Below are 24,259 nucleotides of genomic sequence, written 5' to 3'. Positions count from 1 at the left end.
AATTTACTATCTGGAGTTCAGCTGGCAGAAAAATATTTAAACTGAACCATTTTTCTGAGGTGAAAATTTTTAAATTTAATATGAATTACTTTGAAAATTTTTATAGACTTAAGAGTTGGCTGTACTAGAAACAAATGTTTTACTCTTTAGCATGATAGCACAAACTCGTAGACTGAGTTGAAACTGCTCACTACTTCTCATGCTGCTAAGTGCAGAAGCCACTGCAGTGTTTGTTGTGAAAGACGACTTCGCTTAAACTAGTAGTTTCTCATTACACAAATAGCTTTCATGAAACAAAAGTGCTATATTAGAAGCCAAATCCCTTTCAACACTTTTCACATGATGGCACTCTGAGATGAGTAATCAAGAAAGAAATTCTCCAAACCAGGTCTTGCAAATTAAAGAATTCCTTTACTTCTCAAGATATATTGTTTAATAAATCATACTTCAAACCAGGCATTCAAAAAATATTTCCTACCTGAATTGTACACATACATCAATGAACAAAATATACTTACTAGATTATCAATTTTGAGTGAATTTTTAATTTCTGCATGTATCCTTTGAAGCCTGGAATCCATTGATGTTTCTAAAGATCAGAAATAGAAGTCATGAATATTTAATAATATCATGAGATGTTTTTGTGGAAACATTTCTACAAACCTGAACTTGAGATACAGAATGCAAAAAATTATGAGTAGGCAACTCATATTAAGTTTTCCTAAGGTGCATTAAGGAAGCAAATAATGTAGGTGTTTTGGTTTTTTTTAACTGGACACACAACAACAACATGAAATTACAACTGAATATTTTTTGCTGTAATATCCAACTGTTGCCCTCTAGAAGTTAACCCAGGTTAAAAGAAAGTTTCAATAAATAGTAAGAGCTGGGAAACTGTAGGAGCTTTATGATGAGAGGATACCTGAATATTGATGCTTTGGATTTCAGAAACTTGGACACAGTCATAGTCCAAATCCATCCAAATAAAGTAGTTCACGATGTATGTGCCCTAACAAGTAGTAAAGACAAACAAATAAGTTGATCTCTAACTCATAGGTGATAAAGATCTGTATTGGGTTTATGTGGCAAGGTTTTGGTAGCAGGGGGAGCTGCAGGGGTAACTTCTGTGAGAAAAGATCAGGGGCTGTGCCTGCGCTGGACAGAGACGATTCCAGATGGCTCTGCAATGGATCCACTGCTGGCCAAAGATGAGCCAATCAGCGAAGCTGGTGGGGCCTGTGTGAAAGCATATTTAAGAAAGGGTAAAAACCACTGCGCAGCAGAGTGTGAGAGAGAGGAGCAAGGGGAAAAAAAAACAAAAAACAACCCACAGTGTGAGAAACAATCCTCCAAACACCAAGGTCAGGGAAGAAGGAGGGTGTGGTGGGTTAACCTTGGCTAGCTGCCAGGTGCCCAGCAAGCCACTCTGCCACTCCCCCTCAACAGGACAGGGGGGAAGAAATATGATGAAAAACTTGTGGGTCGAGATAAGGACAGGGAGATCACTGAGCAATTACTGTTGTAGGCAAAACAGACTCAACTTGGGGAAATTAATTTAATTTATTGCCAATCAAATCAGAGGAGGATAATGAGAAATAAGAACAAATCTAAAAAAAACCTTCCACCCACCCCTCCCTTCTTCCCAGGCTCAACTTCACTCCTGACTTCTCTACCTCCTCCCCCAAGCAGCGCAGGGGGATGGGGAATGGGGGTTGTGGTCAGTTCACAATGCTTTGTCTCTGATGCTCCTTCCTCCACATGCTGTTTCTCTACTCCAGTGTGAGGTCCCTCCCATGGGAGACAATCCTTCATGACCTTCTCCAATGTGGGTCCTTCCCACAAGCTGCAGTTCTTCAAGAACTGCCCCAGCATGGGTCCTTTCCATGGGATGCAGTCCTCCAGGAACAGACTGTTCCAGCATGGGTCCCCCATGGGGCCAAAGGTCCTGCCAGAAAACCTGCTCCAGTGTGGGTCCTTCCCACGGGCTGCAGTTCCTGCTAGGAGCCTGCTCCAGCATGAGCTCTCCATGGCGTCACAGCTTTCTTCAGGGCACATCCACTTGCTCCGGCGGCATGGGGTCCTCCTTGGTCTGCAGGGCGACAACCTGCTTCACCATGATCTTCACCACAGGCTGCAGGCTGGTGAAGGCTCTGCTCTGGCGCCTGGAGCACCTCCTCCACCTCCTTCTTCACTGACCTTGGTGTCTGCAGAGTTGTTTCGTTCACATTTTTCTCATTCCTCTCTCTCACAGCTGCTGTGCAGTGTTTTTTTTACCCTTTCTTAAATATGGTTTTACAGAGGTGACACCATCATTGCTGATTGGCTCAGCTTTGGCCAGCGGCAGGTCTGTCTTGGAGCCAGCTGGAACTGGCTCTATCTATCTGACACAGGGGCAGCTCCTGATCTCTTCTCACAGAATCCACCCCTGCAACCCCCACCTTCTCCGCCACCAAAACCTTGACACATAAACCCAGTACAGAGGGGAAGGAGGTGCTTCAGGTGCCAGAGCAGAGATTCCCCTGTAGCCATGGAGAGCCAGAGCAAGTACCCGCCCTGCAGTCTGTGGAGAGGCCATGCTGTAGCAGGCTCCTGACAGGAACTGCAGCCAGTGGGGAGGACCCACGCTGGAGCAGGGAAATGTGTGAGGAGGAAGGAGTAGCAGAGATGAACTGTTATCAACTGACCACGACTCCTCTTTCCCCATCTCTGCTGTGCTGCTAGGGGCAAGGTAGGGGGAGGGATAGAAGAGTTGTGAATGAAGGAGTGAAGTTGAGCCTGGGAAGAAGAGGGGGTGGGAGGAAGGTGTTTTAGTTTTTGTCTTTGTTTTTCACCATCCTACTCTATTTTTAATTGGCAATAACTTAAATTAATTTTCCCCAACTCAAGTCTGGTTTTCCCCCTGATGGTTATTGGTAAGTGATCTCCCTGTCCTTACCTTGACCTATGAGCTTTTCCATCTTATTTTCTCCCTGATCCTGTTGAGGAGGGAGAGTAAGAGAGCAGCTGGTTGGGGGTCTGGCAGCCAGCCAAGGTCAACCCATCACATTTATTTGGATTTTCTTTTGTATACAAGTGGTATACATACTAAGTAATATTGTAGGCAAACTGCTTATTTTGTTTGTCCCATCTGTCTTGGGCACATTTATATAAAAATCTCTCTTCCTGCCAACACTGGAAATGATTCCAGTTTAAATCACTATATTTCTACTATATAACAAAAGATAGGTGGAACATGAAGGCAGTGGTTTGAACTGCCCTTTAGACTGAGAAGGGTAGGGTTGGTTTGGAAGTCTCGTCTGGTGGTCAAGAACTCAGTAACTATCCCAAATCTAAGCCCCTTCCCTGGAAAAGGATACCATCTGACTATTTGCAAGGGGCCCCCTCTGATTATTCTGCTATGATGGAACAATTGTGAAGATAAAGAACTAAAGTGATTCAGTTCAAAGAAACAGAACCTTTGATTTCATATGCTGGTGAATGGAGAACATGTAAAAGGTTTAAAAACTAGGATGATAATAAGATGAGAATACTGAAGACTAGTTCTAACACGCTGCTGAAGGAAAGAATGTAGAAGGCCTAAAACAAGAATACACTGCTTCAAAGATCTGAAGAAAGTAATCACAGATCAAACATGTTTGACTGAGATCACAAAACTGCCTTAGCAGTAAGTCTAGATATGTGTTTCTTTTAAAAAAATTAAGATATTTAAAAAAATTGTGTATTTATATGTTCTGTGCATGTATATACATATTAAGAATATTTAATATTCTTTAAACTAACCTCTCTTCTTCTCCATCCTCTTAACTTCTGATTTCTTACCTTCTTTATTTTGCCTATAAAAACATGAAAGCATTTTTACAATGCTGTTTTCTAAAGTCTTGAGGGGGTTTTATTATTATTATTGTTAAATGAGATGTTTTGAGACATTCAAACTGTGTGAAAATACAGAAGTCAAACTCTGGTTTCTTCAAAGACCAAAATAAATTAAATTAATTTATTTATTAAGATACTGCAGATAAGGAATCCTCCAGATTAGCAGACTGTTTCCCCTAGAAGTAGCAAATGAAAGTATTATTAAAATGTAAAAAATTAGATAAAACTGCATGTATGAAAAAGATTGACGGAGAGAGAATATTGTAAGAAGACACAAATTTAAAACTGACATTCAAGTTTATCTCAGGGAATTATGGGAAAAAAATTGATTATATGATAAATAAAATAACTTCCACAGCAACTCTACTAAAAGAAGTACAGAAATAACTAAGCTATAAGAACATAACAATCTTTAAAGAAAACTCCTAAAATATTTTTATTAACAAAAAAAACCCCAAACAAACCCTATTTATCAAGTCTTCAGTCTTGTTTTATGATGGAATTTAAAAGCCTTATTTTAATTGGTATATTCCACCATTGAGTTTTTCCAAATGTCATAAAAATAAGCATCCATTAAATAAAAATCCTGCATGTGTATCAGTGTGGGAAAGCAACAGAAGATCAGCAAGGAGGATTGTAAATATGCTCAAGTGACTCGCACCTGGGGTAAAACACACATATCACACTAATTGTTATTCAGTCTCGGGTGATTCCAAGGAAAACACTTGCACTTAGAATCATAGAATCATAGAATCTTCATGGTTGGAAAGGACCTTTGAGATCATCGAGTCCAACCAAACAACCTACAATCTCTGCCACTAGAGCATGTCCCGAAGTGCCACATCTAGACGTTTCTTAAACACCTCTAGGGATGGTGACTCAACCACCTCCCTGGGCAGGCTGTTCCAGTGCCTGACCACTCTTTCAGTAAAGGAATTCTTCCTAATGTCTGATCTAAACCTCCCCTGCCGCAACTTCAGACCATTTCCTCTGGTCCTGTCATTATTCACCTGGGAGAAGAGGCCAACACCCACCTCTCTCCAACCTCCTTTCAGGTAGCTGTAGAGGGCAATGAGGTCTCCCCTCAGCCTCCTCTTCTCCAAGCTAAACATGCCCAGCTCCCTCAGCCTCTCCTCATATGACCTGGTCTCCAGACCCCTCACCAGCCTGGTAGCTCTCCTCTGGACACGCTCCACCACCTCAATGTCCCTCTTGTACAGAGGGGCCCAGAACTGAACACAGCACTCGAGGAGAGGCCTCACCAGTGCCGAGTACAGAGGCACGATCACTTCCCTACTCCTGCTGGCCACGCTATTCCTGATACAAGCCAGAATGCTGTTGGCCTTCTTGGCCACCTGGGCACACTGCTGGCTCATGTTAAGCTGGCCGTCCACCAGCACCCCCAGGTCCTTTTCTGCTGGGCAGCTTTCCAGCAGCCACTCTTCCCCAAGCCTGTAGCGTTGCTTGGGGTTGTTGGGACCGAAATGCAGGACCCGGCACTTGGCCTTATTAAACCTCATACAGTTGGCCTTGGCCCATCGATCCAGCCTGTCCAGGTCCCTCTGTAGAGCCTCCCTACCCTCAAGCAGATCAACTCTCCCACCTAGCTTGGTGTCGTCTGCAAACTTACTGAGGGCGCGCTCAATCCCCTCATCCAGATCATTGATAAAGATATTAAACAAAACCGGCCCCAAGATTGAGCCCTGAGGGACACCACCGGTGACCGGCCACCAAGAGGATTTCACCCCATTAATCACAACTCTCTGGGCATGGCCATCCACTTAGATAACATAAGTCTGTGATGGACTCAGGGACACCTTATCTAGCCATTTGAGAATCCTGGCCTGTTGTGGAAGAAGATCAAAGCACAGTGAGAAAGCTATGCCTGTTTGAACCTTATAAATACCAACAAGAACAGGGAGTCCGTGCCCTCTCTTGCTAACAAGGACTCTCGCTGCCAAGGACTCTTGCTAACAAGAACTCTCTCTTGCGTGGCAGTGCCCGCGGTCCCTGCTTGAGTGCCTCTGCCCGGGTGTTGCTTCAGAGATTTCCTGGTCTGCGAGGTATCGAGATTAAATTTGTTCTTTGCCTTTCATCTGTGGTGTGTGGTTGTTCCTGCATCCTGCCTGCATTGGCTCACACAATCAGTTTCCATAGTCCTTTCACATTTTATTCAGATACTGAATCAGACTTCCAAAAGTTTAAGATTATTATATAATTCTGCAGAATTTTGTAAAAGAAGGGGGAAAATTCTTAAATCAACCTTTAGCTGTAATCTCCTCTTAAAGTGGTAATTTGTTTTCTTTAAGTACTCCTGTAGTCAGTGCTCACAGATTGTTTTTGTCCAGTAGTATTCATTGGGGGAAACTATACTGTCAGCAGTGTTCTCCCTGGTTGTAGAAGCATGAAAGAGTCTGAGAGACTTATGGTGTCCAGCATTCCTTTTGGCTACCTGGAAGCTAAAACTTTGTATATAAATCTGTGGGGCATGTTGACTATTGCAGTAGGGTAAACTTAAGCGATATGTTTTATCTCTTTTTTTAGATGAACAGAAATTTGATTTTGCTCCAGAGATAGTCTTGGAATTATTGGTTTCTGATTGGACAGCTTTAAAAAATGTCATTTGGGAGTTTTCAGCTAAAAAATGATAATTGCAAATGTTTGTTTGGTCTGGATGAGTGGCATACTAAAGTAGTACCTTTTATAAATAAGAGATTAGTGGAGGTTCCAAACCCAATTTATGCAACACAGCACTGTGCATAAATTAATAAGTTGTTGAAAATGCAATATGACATTAATACAGTGTGGCATCTGACTTAATTGAAATAGTAAATGAAGTGGTTGGACAGTAGAATATATTTCGCCAGTCACAGTATGACAGGTGTATAAAGTTGCCAAACTAAACTGTTCTGGTCAAATATCCATAAGAATGCTTGAACTTGTACATGTACATAAAATATGAAACCTATTTAAAAGTAAAGAAGACTCGGCTCTCGTGAGACCCCACCTGGAGTACTGTGTTCAGCTCTGAGGCCCCCAGCTCGAGGGATCGGGGACCAGCTCAGGGACCTGCTCGAGTGGATCCAGAGGAGGGCCACGAAGATGATCAGGGGGATGGAGCACCTCCCCTATGAAGACAGGCTGAGAGAGTTGGGGCTGTTCAGCCTGGAGAAGAGAAGGCTCCGGGGGGACCTTATAGCAGCCTTCCAGTACCTAAAGGGGGCCTACAGGAGGGATGGGGAGGGACTCTTTATCAGGGAGTGTAGTGATAGGACGCGGGGTAACGGTTTTAAACTGAAAGAGGGTAGATTTAGATTAGATATCAGGAAGAAATTCTTTACTGTGCGGGTGGTGAGGCACTGGAACAGGTTGCCCAGGGAAGCTGTGGATGCCTCTTCCCTGGAAGTGTTCAAGGCCAGGCTGGATGGGGCTTTGAGCGACCTAGTCTAGTGGAAGTTGTCCCTGCCCACGGCAGGGGGGTTGGAACTAGATGATCTTTAAGGTCCCTTCCAACTCAAACCATTCTATGATTGCATGATAACCAAAACAACACAAGACCATTTGTTGCAGAAATCAAAAAGCGTGTCAGATTTACATATATATTAAGAATTGCAGAAACGATAAAAACAATTTTGTGTCTTTGGGACATTGGAAAAGTTTAGGTTTGCCCCAAGGAAGAAGTGTGTTTAGGTTTCTAGAGAAAGAATAACTGACGAGGAAGAGACAAAATCACTTGTGGGGGGAGGGGGGGAGTAAATAAATCTAGATTCTTGTTAAAGGATAGAGAAAGGTTATAATTTTATTGTTACAGATGAAGGAGACCGTTTTCTTCTCCTAATTCCCAGAAATTTTGCCTTGTTCTCCCCCTTCTTCCTCCTTCCCAAGAACTGTGTGGATGGGAACATCTCGATCTCATGGTGGTGGCTTCTTTACCCACTTGTGGAATAGATCTTGAGAATGGGTCAGACTGATTTCTTCCTGCTGTCCCAACCCCCTAAGTTTCTGGCAGGATCTTCTATCCATCCTAATGCTTGGTTCATTTGTGATAATTTATCTTCTGACTGCAAACTGCTTGATATTACTCAACTGGCTTTGCAGAGACGGAGTAACATAAAGTGTAACTTCTTCCTTGTTCTGTCTGATAGTATAGCCTCCGACTGCCAGACAGAGAAGGAAGTGTTTTCCAGGGAACCCTATGTATTCCACAACCTGAGCAACTTAATTCATGGCTGTAGAATTTTGATATAAATCTCAATCTCATGTATTCAAGACTTACTTAAAATTTAATACATGGCCCTGCTGGAACAAGAGAGTTAGCTCTCTCTTCAGGTATTCTCAGGATACTTCTAAACAGAACCCACCAACTCTGTCCTACTGTTAGGAAATCTAAGTCACTGAAAGACTGACATCACTTAATTTCTGGATTCAATTTTTCCCATCCTCCCACAATACTACATATTGATTTACAAGAGCTTTTTTATTCTCTACTTAAAAAGTTAAATAATGCTTAGGGGAAAAAAAAAAAGGCAGAGGGAGGGAGGACACAGAACATAGCGCAAACCAATTGGGAATTTTGTCAGGTTTTGTGCCTCCTCTTAGTTTCAAAGTACTACCACAATGTACAGACACTATGTATTAAAACATACTCACGGCTCAGATTCCATTTGCTCCTCTTGCTTACACTTTCTTTCTGTCAGTTCTCTCTCATGTTGGCCTTGTAACATGTTTCTTCGATGAGCTCCTTGAAAGTTTCTCCCTCCTTTTTTCTTCTGCTTTTATTTAGGGTTTTAGGGTGAGAAGAGAGGAGTCTTTAGATTGCTGAACGTCACAAACGTCAATAGTTAAACCTACCTGCTCTAGATGTCTACACATTATTGCTCTAGCCCATGAAACGCCCTGATGAGAGTTAGCATTCCTCTGTAACTAAATCCAAATATTTTATATGCAGATAAGAAGCTGAGTTTTATTAGCGCTTTCTCTCAGGTATGGAGAAGAATATCCCAAGCACCAAAAGACCCAAAGCCATTCCCAAATAATCAGCTAGAGACAGCTTCCTATCTTTCACAGACCCCACAGATTCTCAACACTCAGGACAAAAAAATATACGCATTCAAGTAAGCATATTTAAAAAAAACCAAACCAACAAACTTTTGCTACAATAAAACATTTAAATCCATCTTTTAAAAAAATAAAGAATTAGAATTTTTTTTTTCTTTGTAAATATCTGAAAGTTATTGAAAAGGTTATTTGACAGAAAGGAATTCTGCAACTTCTCATTTCCAAGACATGCATCTATATTAGCCAGACACAAGGCTCCGACACTTAGTAGACAAAATTGAAGACCTAGTATTAGCTTTAAGAAATATTTTCAGTGAACTACTGTTCTTTACAATAAGTAAGTCAATAAAGAGTAATATACCTTATCACCTTCATGTTCTCCTTCATCCTCTTCAGAATCAGACACTGATGCCGAACCCACTTGGGAAGTATTTCTCCGTTTTGGTTCGGTCTCCCTCTTTGCTTCTCTTCTATCAAATTCCTTCCTCGATTTGTCTTCTTCCTTCTGATGCTCCTCATCTTTTTTCCCTTGTTTTTTGGACTTTTCTTCCAGTCCTTTTTTCTTTGTCTTCTCCTCTTCATGAACGCTAAAACACGGTAAATTATTTAAGCTTCATATTCATTTTCTATACCCAGTTTAAAAGAGAACCTAACTCTCAATTCAGGGAGATGTACTTTTTAGTTTTTGCTATCAAATACTCCACCTGCACAAAGTTGGCTCACTCTTAGATCTTTCATTTCATGGGATCATAGGATAATTCAGGTTGGAAGGGGCCTCTGGAAGTCTCTTGTTCAACCCCTTGCTGGGGATGGTTCAGGTGGTGTCCCTCGGGGCTTTCTCCAGTATGGCCTTGAAAACCTCCAAGGATGGAGACAGGACAACCTCTCTGGGCAACCTGCCCCACGGTTTGACTGTCCTCAGGGTGAAAAGGTATTTCCCCGTATACAGTCTGATCCTCTCTTGTTTCAATTTATGCCCGTTGCCTCTCATCCTCCCACCACGCACCGTCACGACGAGCCTGGCTCCTTCTTCTTGATTAACTCCTTGTAGGTATTGGAAGGCTGTTGTTAGATCTCCCCCAAAGCCTTCTCTTCTCCAGGCTGAACAAGTCCATTTCCCTCAGCCCCTCCTCATAGGACATGTGTTCCAGCCCTCTGACCAGCTTGGTGGCCCTCTGCTGAACTCACTCCAGTTAGTCGGCATCTTTCTTGTATTGGGGGACCCAGGATTCTAGATGTGGTCTAACAAGTGCTGAATAGAGGGGGCTAATCACTTCTCTCAATCTACTGCTGTGGTGGGTTGACCTTGGCTGGCTACCAGATGCCCACCGAGCCGCTCTGTCGCTCCCCCTCCTCAGCAGGACAGGGGGAGAAAATAAGATGAAAAACACATGGGTCAAAAAAAAAAAAAAAGAAAAAGAACAAGATTTATTCTCTACTTCCCATCAGTAGGTGATGTCCAGCCACTTCCTGGGAAGCGTGCATAGCGATTGCTTCGGAAGACAAATGCCTTAATAACGAATGCCCCTCCTCCCCCTCCTTTCTCTTAGCTTTTATTGCTGAGCACGATGTCATATGGTATGGAATATCCCTTTGGTCAGTTTGGGTCAGCTGTTCCGACTATGTCTCAGCAATAGCCAAAACATTGGTGTGCTATCAACACCATCCTAGCTACAAATACAAAGCACAGCACTATGAGGGCTGCTATGGGGAAAGTTAGCTCCATCCCAGCCAGACCCAGTACAACTGCCTATGCTCCTGTTCGTACAGCCCAGGATACTGTTGGCCTCCTTTGCTGCCAGGGCACACTGTTGGCTCATGGTCAGCTTTCTGTCTACCGGGATCCCCAGGTCCTTTTCAGTGAGCTGCTCCGCAGTCAGTCCCCAGCCTGTACCGTTGCCAGGGGTTCTTCCTTCCCAGGGGCAGGATTTTGCATCTGTGCTGGTTGAATTTCATGAGGTTCCTGTCAGCCTGTTCCTCCCACCTGTCTAGTTCCCTCTGGATGGCAGTTCTGCCTTCAAGTGTATTCACTGCCCCTCCTCCCCCCCCCATCCAATTTGCTGTCATCTGCAAACTTGAAGAGGGTGCACTCTGTCGCCTCCTCCAGGTCACTGATAAAGATGTTAAGCAGGACAGGTCCCAGGATAGACCCCTGCAGTATTCTACTTGTTACCAGCCTCCAGGTAGAAAACAACCTATTAACCCCTATCCTCTGAGCCCAATCATCCAACCACTTTTTTAACCCATCTGGTTGTCCACCCATCCTGACTGCAACATCCAACTTATACTGAGTACTACAAGGAAAATGCTGGGCAGGAACTCAGTAAGTCATGACAGCTCATCAAATGCAACCATTTGGTTTACAATAAAGACAGGCATTTTGTATAAAAAGCCAACTCACATGTCGGTCTCTGAAGGCCAAGGTGGTTTCACCAATTTGGGTCTCCCTCTTGGTTTTGAAACCTTTACTTCAGTAGCTAATTATATAAAAAGAACAGGTTAGTCTACAGCCATCAGCCGTTCCTTATCTAAAAGGATTGTTTCTCATGTCAACACATAGAAGCAACACTTGAGTCAAACTGAGTAGGGTAAATACTCTAAAAAGATTCAAATGTTGGAACTGTGTATCAAAGTTTAATCGAGATCCCTTTGGAAAATTAAAATCTCAACCAACACTTTGGTACTTTAAGACAGCAGTCTAAGAGGTTTAAATCATCTGTTCGCGTGCCTTTTCCACCCAGTGCACTCGGAATGGCCCTGCCTCATGTTACGCAGATAATAAATAAATAAAAAAAAAAGCCTGAAACAAGAGGATAATAAGTGGAATAATAAGACAATAAGTGGGAGGAAAAAAATTAAGTAATTTAGTGTGCAAGTCTAAACTTAGCCTATTTATTAGTAGTAGGCTTAAGAGCTTCATGGAGCTTCCATCCCTTTCCCTGAGAGTAAATCAGTGTCAAGAAATTCTACCACCACACTGAGGTATACAGCACAGTTCTACATTTTCTCAATTTCACCATGTTTCAGTGTTAAAGCGAGCTAAATAGTTTATCCACCTTCTTGACCTTTATACCCTTCGAATTCTGTAAAATGAAAATACTTAGTATGCTGCCATTATGGATTGAAATTTATGGAATATGCTTATCTGCTATCCCCAGTGAACATTCTGTTAGGAAAAAACCTAACAGCCCAGTGTTTGAAGTGCTGCTGGTGTTAGTGTGGAGCACTGCTAAGCAAGAGATGCATGCATCATATTAATGTGAGAGAATGCTGCACAGTAGACATTTCCCATAGGGTGCCAAAGCATCTCTTATAGAGGTCCTTTCCTGCTCTTATAGACAATAGCTCGTATAAACACAATTCATTTGAAAGATCAATATAATCCCCCACACATCATTAAAATATTTAAAATGTTCATATAATAAATATAATGAAAGCAGGTGAAGTACTAAGGTAATACTTCATTTTCTCACATCTAGCCTTAAATAGTTTGCTGGGAACTAACTATGGTTGCGCTTTCTAAAAGTTATTTTCATAATGCCACCAGATACAGGTGAGTATAAAGTATTAAATTATCTGTTTCCCAGACTAAATGCTCATATAGCATATTTAAGTGCTCCAATAACTTTCCCCGTGTTAGCAGTAAACAAATTTAAAACGTTTCCTTCAAGAATACTTGCAAACTTGCCATAAGAATTACAATTAAATCATTGCTCCTTTCACAAACAAGTACTGCAGAAATATTAGCAAAATCTTTTAAATTACATGCTGCTTCTAATAGCTATATTTTCTTCTCAGTTGTCCATCGGTCTACAGAGATTTACTTTAAATGTCTTCAGCAAAATCTCTCCAACTCTTCACTTGTTTTTACTGTCCTCTACCTATAGACAGTCTTCTTCCTACCTCCATTTTTTTAAAACTTGTTTTATGGATATTCTAACACAACTTAAATACCAATTTTATACATCTTTGATAAATATAAACCTTTGTGAAGCCACAGTGAAACAGAGGTCTTATTGCATAATCTTTAAATTAGCAGAATCCTATGGAGGCTTTCCTAAAGGTGATACTTGCAAGGGAATACAATGATCCTTATTTCAGAGGACCCAGCATAACCATAAACATTTTAAGGCTCTTTATGGGCTAAATGCCTCAGGTTGCCACGTAGGATAGTTTAGATGTGTATATATATATCCTTTTTAAAAATATATATCTATATAAAATAAAAATTGGAAGTTTACATATTAGGAAATATTCTGTAATAATCTGGAGATCTGGGGGCAATAAATCCTTTGACCATCTCTATTAAGTTATTTTGTATGGGGAAAAATAAATAAAATTCCTTTCTGTTTAAAGTTACCTGCTGGTCTTCCTCTTTTAGGGCTTACTTTTGGAGTCACAGCCACTGCAGCTGCTACCACTGCAGCTTCCGCAGGTTCAGCTTGTTTTTCAGCCTAATTTTAAAGAAAGCAATTCACAAATTAAAAACATAGACCCTCTCTCCGTAAAGCAGCTATTTCTTACTTGCTTCCTAAAATATTGCGTAAAATATATTTCTAAACCGCTAAAAAAAAAAGCAACAACAGACTAGTTTAGTAGAGTAAGGATGCATAAAAAGCCCAATAGTTTCTGGATAAAAATTCATAAAGAGTTTGGACAAAGCACTGTGTTTATAAGGGGGAAAGTAAACCTTAAATGATTGTTGCAATGGTCACTGCAAACAACCTGGGGCAATATGCTGCAATCATTCAGGTTTTATAACTCAGCAGAAAAAACCCCGCTGCTAAAATCCAGAAGAAGGATGTGAAAAGTTTTCTAGCAAACCAACACATGAGTGCTGGTTGGAGCGGAAGGAAGCTACAAGCTTGAATGTGCACGCTGCTGATGACATGGTCCTGCAGTCAACACAAACTTCCTTTTCTTTTTCCAGCACAAAAAGAATATCGGATTCCATCTTCTACACTACCAATGTTTGGTACCGGTACCAGTGTCAGAACTACAGTAAAAAACTGTTTGGCTTACTATTCAGGAATGCCTGAATGGAATGGAATACAAATCAGATCCTGAATAACTGCAGTTCGCAGCTTGGCATGTTGACTTGAGCTCAATTGGTGGTGGTGGGGGTGGTACATGTGGGGGGACAGTCCTCTCAAGGAGAAAAGCTGGCATCACTAACTGCTTCAGTCTTACAAACTTCATCTACTGCTGAATGTGCATCAACACACTGAGATTCTAGCCTTATTCCAGGTCAATGAATTTTAAAATAAGACTTATGTCTAAAATTCTTTATACGGCTATTAATGTTGCTTTATTATTTTTCTAGAACATCAGGTGAAGAAAGTGAGCTTGAAAGTCCAAAGGAATCTCTTTGAAAAGAAATGATGCCACTGGAGGCTTTTTCTTTTTTTTTTAATACAAAAAAAAGTGATTAAATTTTGCATTTGAAATCTACGGGCAAAAAGTTTTAAAAATTTTATAAGCATAGTATTTTAATGTTAAATTTTGTGGAATAACAGCCCCTTTAATCTTCATTTGAAAAGTATTTAAATGGTTTTATCCAGTATTAATAAGCAATGCACATCTCAAAATCCCATTCAGAAAAAAGGAGACAGAGTTGTAGTATGTTTTAATCTTACTCCTGTATGTTTGTCCAGTTAATAGCAGGAAAGAGTGTAAATAGTTTTTCAACTGCTGAATTGCTTCATTTGTATGAAACATACTCTCTTACAGTCATACTGACCTGTTAGTGTGTAGTTTTTCAACATGTGTCAGGATGGCTTTTTAATGTGCTTTGTATGAGTTGGAAACATTGTTTTTATAGCAGTTAATGTTAAAGTTTAATTTTGTTCTTGTAAAACATTGTACCAAGTGATGCTATGTACCAATTGTACCAATTTATGCTGCGTGAATTCTCGTAGTATGCTTTTGGTATTATAGATGTCATACTAGGAAGAAATCTGGTGTTTTCACTGAACCTGTTGATGATGCACATTGGTTAGAAAACAGTCTCGAATGCTTTTTAAAAAAAAAATTAGAGTCTTTAAGAATCAACTTCTTTGTATGAGTTTAATGTTCAAATTGTATAAATTAAGGCATTCATAAAGGCCATAACTGTTGGAATGTCTAAATCAATGCTGTTAAGAACTTTTCCTTGGCATGAACTTGAGGGGTTCAGAACTTAGGTTTTAAACCAAAAACCTTGTAAAGATTTCTGAAGGCAAGAAAGGAAGGAGACAGAGAGGTGCTACACTTGTAAAATCAAAGCCTTCTGTGTTTATTACACTGCCCTCCTGCCTGCCCCGTCCCGTGTCCCTGTCCGTCGTCCCGTCCCGTCCCCCCCCCCCCCCCCGGAGTAGGCTGGGAGTAGACAAGAGGTTGGGAAGAGACACAGCTGGGACAGCTGACACAAATTGACCAAAGGAAAATTCCATGCCATATAATGTCATGCTCAGCAATAAAAACGTGGAGGGGGTGGGAGTCTTTCCAAGGTAGCCGTTGCTTGGGGCATCGTTCTGCCCATGGGAAATGGTGAGTGATTGCCTTTGCATCACGTGTTTTTTTCATGGAATCATAGAATCATAGAATGGTTCGGGTTGAAAGGGACCTTAAAGGTCATCTAGTTCCAACCCCCCTGCCATGGGCAGGGACAGCTGTGTTAGGGATAATAGAGGATGGGCCGAGCGAGACACGATGGAAAATTACTAGTTGAACCAAACCCAGTATATGTGTCGAGAAAAAGGAACTCAGTACTGTTGCTGCAAAAACTATGTGTGTATCCATGAGAACCTGACTTTCGAAGAAGAAGATAACAAGAAGGGAGTACAACAGTGTAGTCAGGTATCAGACAGCCGCTGTTAGCAAAGCTGTACTTTTCCACTCGATCCGGTGCAGGATATAAGGGGGGCTGTCTCGGGCCGGGGAGGGAGAGAGAGACATGAGCGTACTTTGAAGATACAGGGGACGCCCTGAACAAGCACTGTGCCTGCCTTCCCTCTGCCGTACTGATGTAGCTCCTCGTTATCCTGCTGCTCAGCGGTGCTACTACGATCTATGGGGTGGTAAGACTCTCTTAAGTAACTTTTGGAACATTTGGGAACTGCTTAGCAAGGGCCGTGCCTACCTCCCTCTGCTGTACCGATGTAGCTCCTCATTGTCCTGCTGCTCAGAGATACTACTACGATCTATGGGGTGGTAAGACTCTCTGAAGTAAGTTTTGGGACATTTGGGAACTGCTTTGCAAGGCTTCACAATAAAGCAGAGTTAACCTTTTTTTTCCTTTGTGTGGGCTCTGGTTTGTACGTTGGAATCTTTAAAAAAGAACCGGTTACAACACCTCCCACTAGACCAGGCTGCTCAAAGCCTCATCCAGCCTGGCCTTGAACACTTCCAGGGATGGGGCATCCACAACTTCCCTGGGCAACCTCTTCCAGTGCCTCACCACACTCACAGTAAAGAATTTCTTCCTAATATCTAATCTAAATCTCCCCTCTTTCAATTTAAAACCATTACCCCTCGTCCTATCACTACACTCTGTTATGGTTTGAGAAAATCCATAACAATTTATTGTCGTTTAGACAATTATTCTATCACCCGATGACCCCTCCCCACCCGGAAAGGGGAATCGGGGAAAGCAAGGAAACACGAGGGTTGAAATATAAATAGATTTAATAGGATAAGACTAAATAATTAACAATAATACTAAAGAACCAGTATTAATCCCGACACTAATATAAGATATACAAGAATTATACTCAGCCAATTACATCAGTAAGAAGCTGTGCACTCCCAGCAGTGGACAGTAAATGTCAGACACTGCGAGCACAACGGCTTCGGGAGGAAGGGAAGGGCTCAGGGGTCCGGCACCAGGGCAGGGAGTTTCTCTGGACTGCCGCCATCAAAGGAGAGAGAGAGACTACGCAGCAAACTTTCTAATTTATATCAAATGTGACGTTCATGGTATGAAATAATTCTGTTGGCCAGCCTGGGTCAAATGCCCAGGCCTCGCTCCTCCTCATCCCTGCACCTGGCAAGGCTTGAAAACGCTGAGACCTTGAATCCCACATACCCTAGCTGGCTATAAAGTAAATATTTTGACAAATTCAGACACTAGAGTCTTCCAAAAGTGCCGTTGTCCCCAGCGTTAGAAGAGAAATTAGTCCCGTGTCGCTCAACCCAGGACACACTCCCTGATAAAGAGTCCCTCCCCATCTTTCAGTAGGCCCCCTTCCTTCATCTATTAAACTGTTTTTATCTCGACCAACAAGTTTTTTCTCAGTTTTGCTCTTCCAATTCTCTTCCCCATCTCTCAGAGGGGAGGGGGAGGGAGTGAGCAGCTGGTGGGTGCTTTGCTGCTGGCTGGGATCAAACCACCACATGCCTACAAGGGCATGATGAAAAATGCACCACACTGATGTAAGGATGTGCCTTTGCGTGCTGGCCTCTTTTAGAATGGAGTTGTAAAGGCCAGCTGCGGGTGTGAGAAGCAGAGAGCTGAGCAGCCGCTCTACAGCGCAGTAATGGCTTACTTAGCTGCAGTTGCCCCCTTAGACCAAACTAGGCAATGGAAAAGGAAGGGAACAGAATGACTAATGCCAACGTGGGGGGGGTGGGGCGGTGTGTGACAGTGTCGGGGGTCATGGTGGCCCATCCACCTCTGGGGGTACATTGGAAGAAGAGGAAGCATCGAAGAATCACAGAATTGTGGGGGTTGGAAGGGACCTCTGGAGATCATCTAGTCCAACCCCCCCTGCCAGAGCAGGGTCGTCTTAGAGCAGATTGCACAGGAACGTGTCCAGGCGGGTTTTGAATGTCTCCAGAGAAGGAGACTCCACCACCTCTCTGGGCAGCCTCTTCCAGTGCTCTGCCACCCTCAAAGGAAAGAAGTTCCTCCTCATGTTTAAATGGAACTTCCTATGTTAGAGTTTGTGCCCGTTACCTCTTGTCCTGTCACTGGGCACCACTGAAAAGAGCCTGGCCCCACCCTCCTGACACCCACCCTTTAAGTATCTATAAGCGTTGATAAGATCCCCCCTCAGTCGTCTTTTTTCCAGACTGAAAAGACCCAAGTCCCTCAGCCTTTCTTCATAAGAGAGGTGTTCCAGTCCCCTAATCATCTTGGTAGCCCTTTGCTGTACCCACTCCAGCAGTTTCCTGTCCTTCTTGAACCGGGGAGCCCAGAACTGGACACAGTACTCCAGATGCGGCCTCACCAAGGCAGAGTAGAGGGGGAGGATGACCTCCCTCGATCTGCTGGCCACACTCTTCTTGATGCACCACTCTTCTTGATGTACCCCAGGATGCCATTGGCCTTCTTGGCCACAAGGGCACATTGCTGGCTCATGGTCATCCTGTTGTCCACCAGGACTCCCAGGTCTCTTTCCACAGAGCTGCTCTCCAGCTGGTCAGCCCCTAACCTGTACCGATGCATGGGGTTATTCCTCCCCAGGTGCAGGACCCTACACTTGCCCTTGTTGAATTTCATAAGGTTTTTATCAGTCTTTAGTTCTTCTTTATCAGCCTTTCAGTTCCTCTTCAAGGATACAGTCATTAGTAAGGCGTGCATTGCTAAAGTAGCCACGCTTACTTATTACAAAGTAGAATATCCCTTTTTCTGCTGTACATCACGGGGGCCCCCCTCGGTTAGCCAGTACCATGGCTGGGACGATCTTAGGAACCGATCCCTTGGCCCTGATGGGGGAAGTAGGTGATGCAGTCCATCTGTGAAGTTTCTGCCTCCTCCCCTGTGAAGGTGCGGTTGGCTGCCATGTGAGAACAAGGGGGCCCGGTGCCACCTGCTGATGGACTGAAGGAGCAAATGCCCCAGAGTGACCCACGGAGCTCTGTGGGCATGGCTGTAAGAGCAAGGGAAGGACATGGCCCGGTGGCATTGCAGAAGCACCAGGGAGTTTGCCGCCCAGGTACATGAACTCCAACAGCAACAAAGGACATCCGCCAAGCCACATCAGGCTGAGAATGGCCTCATGCCATTAGCCCCACCAGCGGAAGACTCCTCCTAAACCTTTCTCCTGGAAGAACTGGCTCTGATAAACCTCCCATAGGGAAGCCCTGGCCCTGGCCAGGTTGGGAAAAGGGATGATGAAGATGTTACAGAGGATAACAGGATTTACTGTCCACCCCAGCCTCCCCCTTTCCCTGAGCTTTTATTGCTGAGCACTGTATTGGATTTGCATGGCAAGGTTTTGGTAGCAGGGTGGCTTCTGTGAGAAGCTGCTAGAAGCTTCCCCCATGTCTGATAGAGCCAATGCCAGACAGCTCCAAGACGGACCCACTGCTGGCCAAGGCCGAGCCAGTCAGCGACGGTAATAGCGCCTGTGTGATAACATATTTAAGAAGGGGGCGAAAAAACTGCAGGGGAAGAGAGGAGTGAGAATATGTGAGAGCAACAACTCTGCAGACACCAAGGTCAGAGAAGGAGGAGGGGGAGGAGGTGCTCGAGCAGAGATTCCCATGCAGCCCGTGGTGAAGACATGGTGAGGCAGGCTGTCCCCCTGCAGCCCATGGAGGTTAAGGGTGGAGCAGATATCCACCCACAGCCCGTGGAGCACCCCACGCCAGAGCGGGTGGATGCCCAAAGGAGGCTGTGACCTGGTGGGAAGCCCGCGCTGGAGCAGGCTCCTGGCAGGACTTGTGGACCCATAGGGGACCCACGCTGGAACAGTCTGTTCCTGAAGGACTGCACCCCATGGAAAGAACCCACGCTGGAGCAGTTCGTGAAGAACTGAAGCCCGTGGGAAGGACTCACATCGGAGAAGTTCATGGAGAACTGTCTCTCGTGGAAGGGACCCCACACTGGAGCAGGGGAAGAGTGTGAGGACTCCTTCCCTCGAGGAGGAAGGAGCAGCAGAAACAATGTGTGATGAACTGACCACAACCCCCATTCCCCGTCCCCCTGCGCCGCTCGGGGGAAGGAGGTAGAGAAATCAGGAGTGAAGTTGAGCCTGGGAAGAAGGGAGGGGTGGGAGGAAGGTGTTTTAAGATTTAGGTTTTATTTCTCATTATCCTCCTCTGATTTGATTGGTAATAAATTAAATTAATTTTCCCCAAGTCCAGACTTGTTTTGCCCATGATGGCAATTGCTGAATGATCTCTCCCTGTCCTTATCTCAACCCACGAGCCTTTCGTTATATTTTCTCTCCCCTGTCCAGTTGAGGAGGGGGAGTGATAGAGTGGCTTTGGTGGGTATCTGGCGTTCAGCCAGGGTCAACCCACCACAAGCACGACATCATATGGTATGGAATATCCCTTTGGTCAGTTGGGGGTCAGCTGTCCTGGATGTGTCCCCTCCCAACCTCTTGCCCATCCTCCAGCCTATTGGCCTTTGGGGGGGGCGGGGGCGGGGTTTGGAGAGACAGCCTTGATGCTGTCCAAGCACTGTTCAGCAATAGCCAAAACATTAGTGTGTTATTGTGGGAAAGTAACGGAAGATCAGCAAGGAGGATTGTAAACACGCTCAAGTGACTCGCACATGGGGTGTTGGAAAACACATATATCGCACTAATCGTTGTTTAGTCTTATGTGCTCAACAAGTTAGACAACATAGGCCTGTGATGGACTCAGAGGCACCTTATCAAACATGCCTGAGATTCCTGCCCTGCTGTCGGAGAAGATCAAAGCACAGTGAAAAACTACGCCTGCTTGAATCCCTGAAATACAGGCGAGAACAGCAGGTTCGGGCACTCTCTCACTCTCTCTCTCGCTAACAAGGACTCACTCGCTATCAAGGACTCTCTTGCCCCATGGTGCCTGCGTCCCCCGCTTGCGTGCCTCTGCCTGGGTGCTGCTTCGGAGATTCCCCGGTCTGCGAGGTATCGAGATTAAATTTGTTCTTTGCCTTTCATCCGTGGTTTTGTGGTTGTTCCTGTGTCCTGCCCGTGTCAGCTCACACAGTTATCAACATCGGTTTAGCCACAGATGCAAAGCACAGCACCATACGGGGTGATACGAAGAAAGTCAACTCCATCCCAGCCAGACCCAGTGCACTGGCACTCCGGGCTCAAAGTCTGTAGGACCATCCCTAGATCCAGAGATCTATGGCCCCTTCAACTACTGATGCTAGGACCCTCACTTGCTCCAGTAGCTGACACCACAGGCCGGGGGTGCCCACACCCTTGGTCTGATTCCAGTACATAGCACTAAATCCAGTCACAGAGGTCTCACCAGTAGCTGGCACTTAGCCCTTGCAGCACACATACACAGGGGATAGGGAGTGAGATTACACAGAGAGAGAGTTAAGATTTAATAAGAAGATAGGGCAGACTGTGGTGATCAGGAGCAGGGCTCAGCCAGACAAGCATACTGACCAGCCCCATTTTACATGCGACTGGCCCCTTTTATACCCTTTTCTGTCTACCCCCCTCTTTGTTCCTCCCTGCTCCCCCTTCCCCTGGACGACCCCCTCCTGGACCCACAGGTTTGCATCTTTATCAGTTGCAAAGTCCTGGGTTTGCCTGCAGTTCCTTGATAGCCCATCAATTAGTGTGAGTGACCAGGTTTGTTTCTGGTTATTGTCTTTGTTAATGCTAATTGGTTAGATTTTTATGAAGGTGTATTTGTCTCCCTCCCTTTCCTGAAAAAATAAACATTCTCACACCCCGCATATCCTTACCAATTAGAGTGACTAACCAGAACCTCCCTTATCATGTGTTGGTCAGGTTTGTCTCTGTATATTCTTGTTTATGGCTCCTTTGACCAGATACCTGTAAAGGAGCAGACACTCTCCTTCCACATACCCTTGCGCAAATGATGCCTGAAGCAGTCTTGTAAGAGTTTCACCCGTCTATCAAAATATTTAGGCTATTTGAAATATTCAGAGATAGTATTCTTATGACCAAGTATCAAGTTTAAGGGTAAAATTTATTACTGTGTGTATGTTTTCTGAGTCTATCTTATTGTTGTTGACTGAAGAGAAGGGCTCTTGCAAAAAGTGAAAATAAGGAGAGAAAGTGAGAATAAAAAATTTAGTGAAATTAAAAATCCTAACTTTTCTATCTTGTGAAAAGCTGTTAAACAGTATGTAGAATATCCTCTTAAATGTTACCTTCCACCTTTTGAGGAAGCCTGTACTTTCACCTTTTCTCTAACAGTCATACTACGGTCTGTGGCATTAGAAGGAGTATCAGCTTTTGCCGTCTGCGTGCCACTTAATTGAACATGTATCACAACAGTGTAGTTCAGGCACTACTGGGCAGTGTAACATAAAGGAATTTGTCATTTGAGAAGAAAAGGCTTTTATACTCTTAACAGCATATCATCCAGATTAATTGTTAGCTCTTATTAGTAAAGCAGAACAATGTTGAAAGCTTCCCAATTGTCTTTACTAAAACTCCTTTCCAATAACTTAAGACAGTTTTTAAAAAAGCGTATAAGAAAAGAATGCCCGAAGCACAAGGAAGTGATGCTGCCTGGCAAGAGACCATTGACATGGCTAACGTGTTTTTTTCTCAATTCCCCTGACACTGGAGTGTAAATGACAGTTTGCTTCCCCACAGAGCAGCACAGGGGGGATGGGGAATGGGAGGTTCATTAACAGTTCCTCTCTGCCACTCCTTCCTCCTCACACTTTTCCCCTGCTCCAGCATGGGCTGCAGACCTTCAGGAAAAAAATCTGCTCCAACATGGATTCTCCATGGGACACAGTTCCTGCCAGGAGAACCTGATCCTGCATGGGCTCTCCACAGGCCAAGTTCCTTCAGGAAATATCCACCTGCTCTGGTGTGGTCCTCTCCATGTGCTGCAGGGATATACCTGCTCCACTGCGATCTCTCCCACGGGTTGCAGGGGAATATCTTCTCTGGTGCCCGGAGCGCCTCCTCCCCCTCTTTCTTCACTGACCTTGGTATTGGCAGTGTTGTTTCTCACACCTTTTTTTCCTCGCTACTCTCACACTGGCTCAGCTTTGGCCTGCAGTGGGTCTGTTGCCAAGCTGTCTGTAACCGGCTGTGTCCGGCACAGGACAGCCCCTTGCCTCTTCTCACAGAGACCACCCCTGCAGCCCCCCCACTACCAAAACCTTGCCATGTAAACCCAATACACCCCACCATCCGTCATGGACTTATACAAAAGGTTTTGAAAGAGGGCAATGCCCCAGATCACTCACAGTACATTGATGACATCATAGTATAGGGAAACACCACCCAAGAGGTGTATAGCAAAGGCAAACAGATCACTGCAATTTTACTATATGCAGGATTTGTGATCAAGAGGAATAAGGACCTGCACCAAGAAATACATTTTCTGGGTGTCAAATGGCAAGATGGGTGCCGTCTCGTTCCTATTGGCATGATTGACAAGATTGTGGCAACGGCACCACCAACCAACAAAAAGGAAACACAAATGTTTCTTGGAATGGTAGTGTTTTGGCAAATGCACATCCGCAGATACAGTCAGCTTGTGAACCCACTGTACCAAGTCATCAGAAAAGAGAACGCATTTGAGTGGGGAACCAAGCAACAACAAGCCTTTGATCAGGTAAAACAAGAAGCAGCACATGCGGTTGCCCCGGGGCCCATCAAGAACCTGTCCAAATGTCCAAAACGTACTATACACATCAGCAGGGGACAAAACAAGCCAGTGGAGTTTATGGCAGGAAGCACTAGGAGAGACCAGAGGAAGACCCCTTGGATTCTGGAGCCGAGGCTACCAAGCTGCTGACAAAAACTATATCCCGACGGAAAAAGAAATATTAGCCACCTATGAGGGAATGTGGGCAGCATCTGAAGCGGTGGGGACGGAATCACAACTGCTGCTGGCACCTCGGCTACCAGTATTTCACTGCATGCTGAAAGGAGAAATGCCCTCGACTCAACATGTGCTACCTGGAGTAAACGGACAGCCCTGATTACCCAGTGGGCTCAGAGATGTCCGGGCCTGATAGAAGAGTTGATGGAATGGCCTGAAAAATTGTGATTTTGGCATCTCGCCCAGGGTATTACCAACATGCTCGAGTAGCCTCAGGATATGACAAGCTATCTGAAGAAGAGCGACAATATGGCCTGTTCACTGGCAGCTCTTGACAAATTAGAGAAGATAGAAACCTGCCATTTGGAATCCTGTCCAATGGGTGATAAAAACAGATGAAGGTGAAGGACAATTGAGTCAGTTTGCTGAAGTCCAAGCCATAAGAATGGTCATCTGTCGTGGTTTAACCCCAGCCAGCAACTAAGCTCCACATGGCCACTCGCTCACACCCCCCCCCCCCCCCCCCCCGTGGGATAAGGGAGAGAATCAGAAGACTAAAAGTGGAACAATTTGTGGGTTGAGATAAGAACAGTTTAATAATTGAATTAAAATAAAATAAAATAAAATAAAA

At 44.1% G+C, this 24,259-nt stretch overlaps 1 protein-coding gene across 17 annotated transcripts in view; it reads right to left on the bottom strand.

Annotated features, from left to right (window-relative positions):
• Window positions 1-24,259, bottom strand: part of LOC141735525 (lens epithelium-derived growth factor-like) — a 115,148-nt gene that overhangs the window by 14,101 nt on the left and 76,788 nt on the right. For 9 of the 17 annotated variants that reach the window (XM_074568471.1, XM_074568467.1, XM_074568465.1 and 6 more), the window contains 6 exons: window positions 13,292-13,385; window positions 11,333-11,408; window positions 9,293-9,518; window positions 8,524-8,645; window positions 3,781-3,833; window positions 519-589 (listed from right to left, as the gene is read on the bottom strand). In XM_074568471.1, the coding sequence (XP_074424572.1) occupies window positions 519-589; window positions 3,781-3,833; window positions 8,524-8,645; window positions 9,293-9,518; window positions 11,333-11,408; window positions 13,292-13,385 (642 nt within the window). Of the gene's footprint in view, window positions 1-518; window positions 590-922; window positions 1,237-3,780; window positions 3,834-8,523; window positions 8,646-9,292; window positions 9,519-11,332; window positions 11,409-13,291; window positions 13,386-24,259 lie in introns of all 17 variants that reach the window. The other 8 variants (XM_074568468.1, XM_074568466.1, XM_074568473.1 and 5 more) reach the window with 2 other exon arrangements.

This window comes from Larus michahellis, chromosome W (assembly GCF_964199755.1).
Source record: "Larus michahellis chromosome W, bLarMic1.1, whole genome shotgun sequence".
Lineage (NCBI taxonomy): Eukaryota > Metazoa > Chordata > Aves > Charadriiformes > Laridae > Larus > Larus michahellis.
The sequence above is the reverse complement of the archived record's forward strand: the minus strand, read 5'-3'. Positions and strand labels throughout refer to the sequence as shown.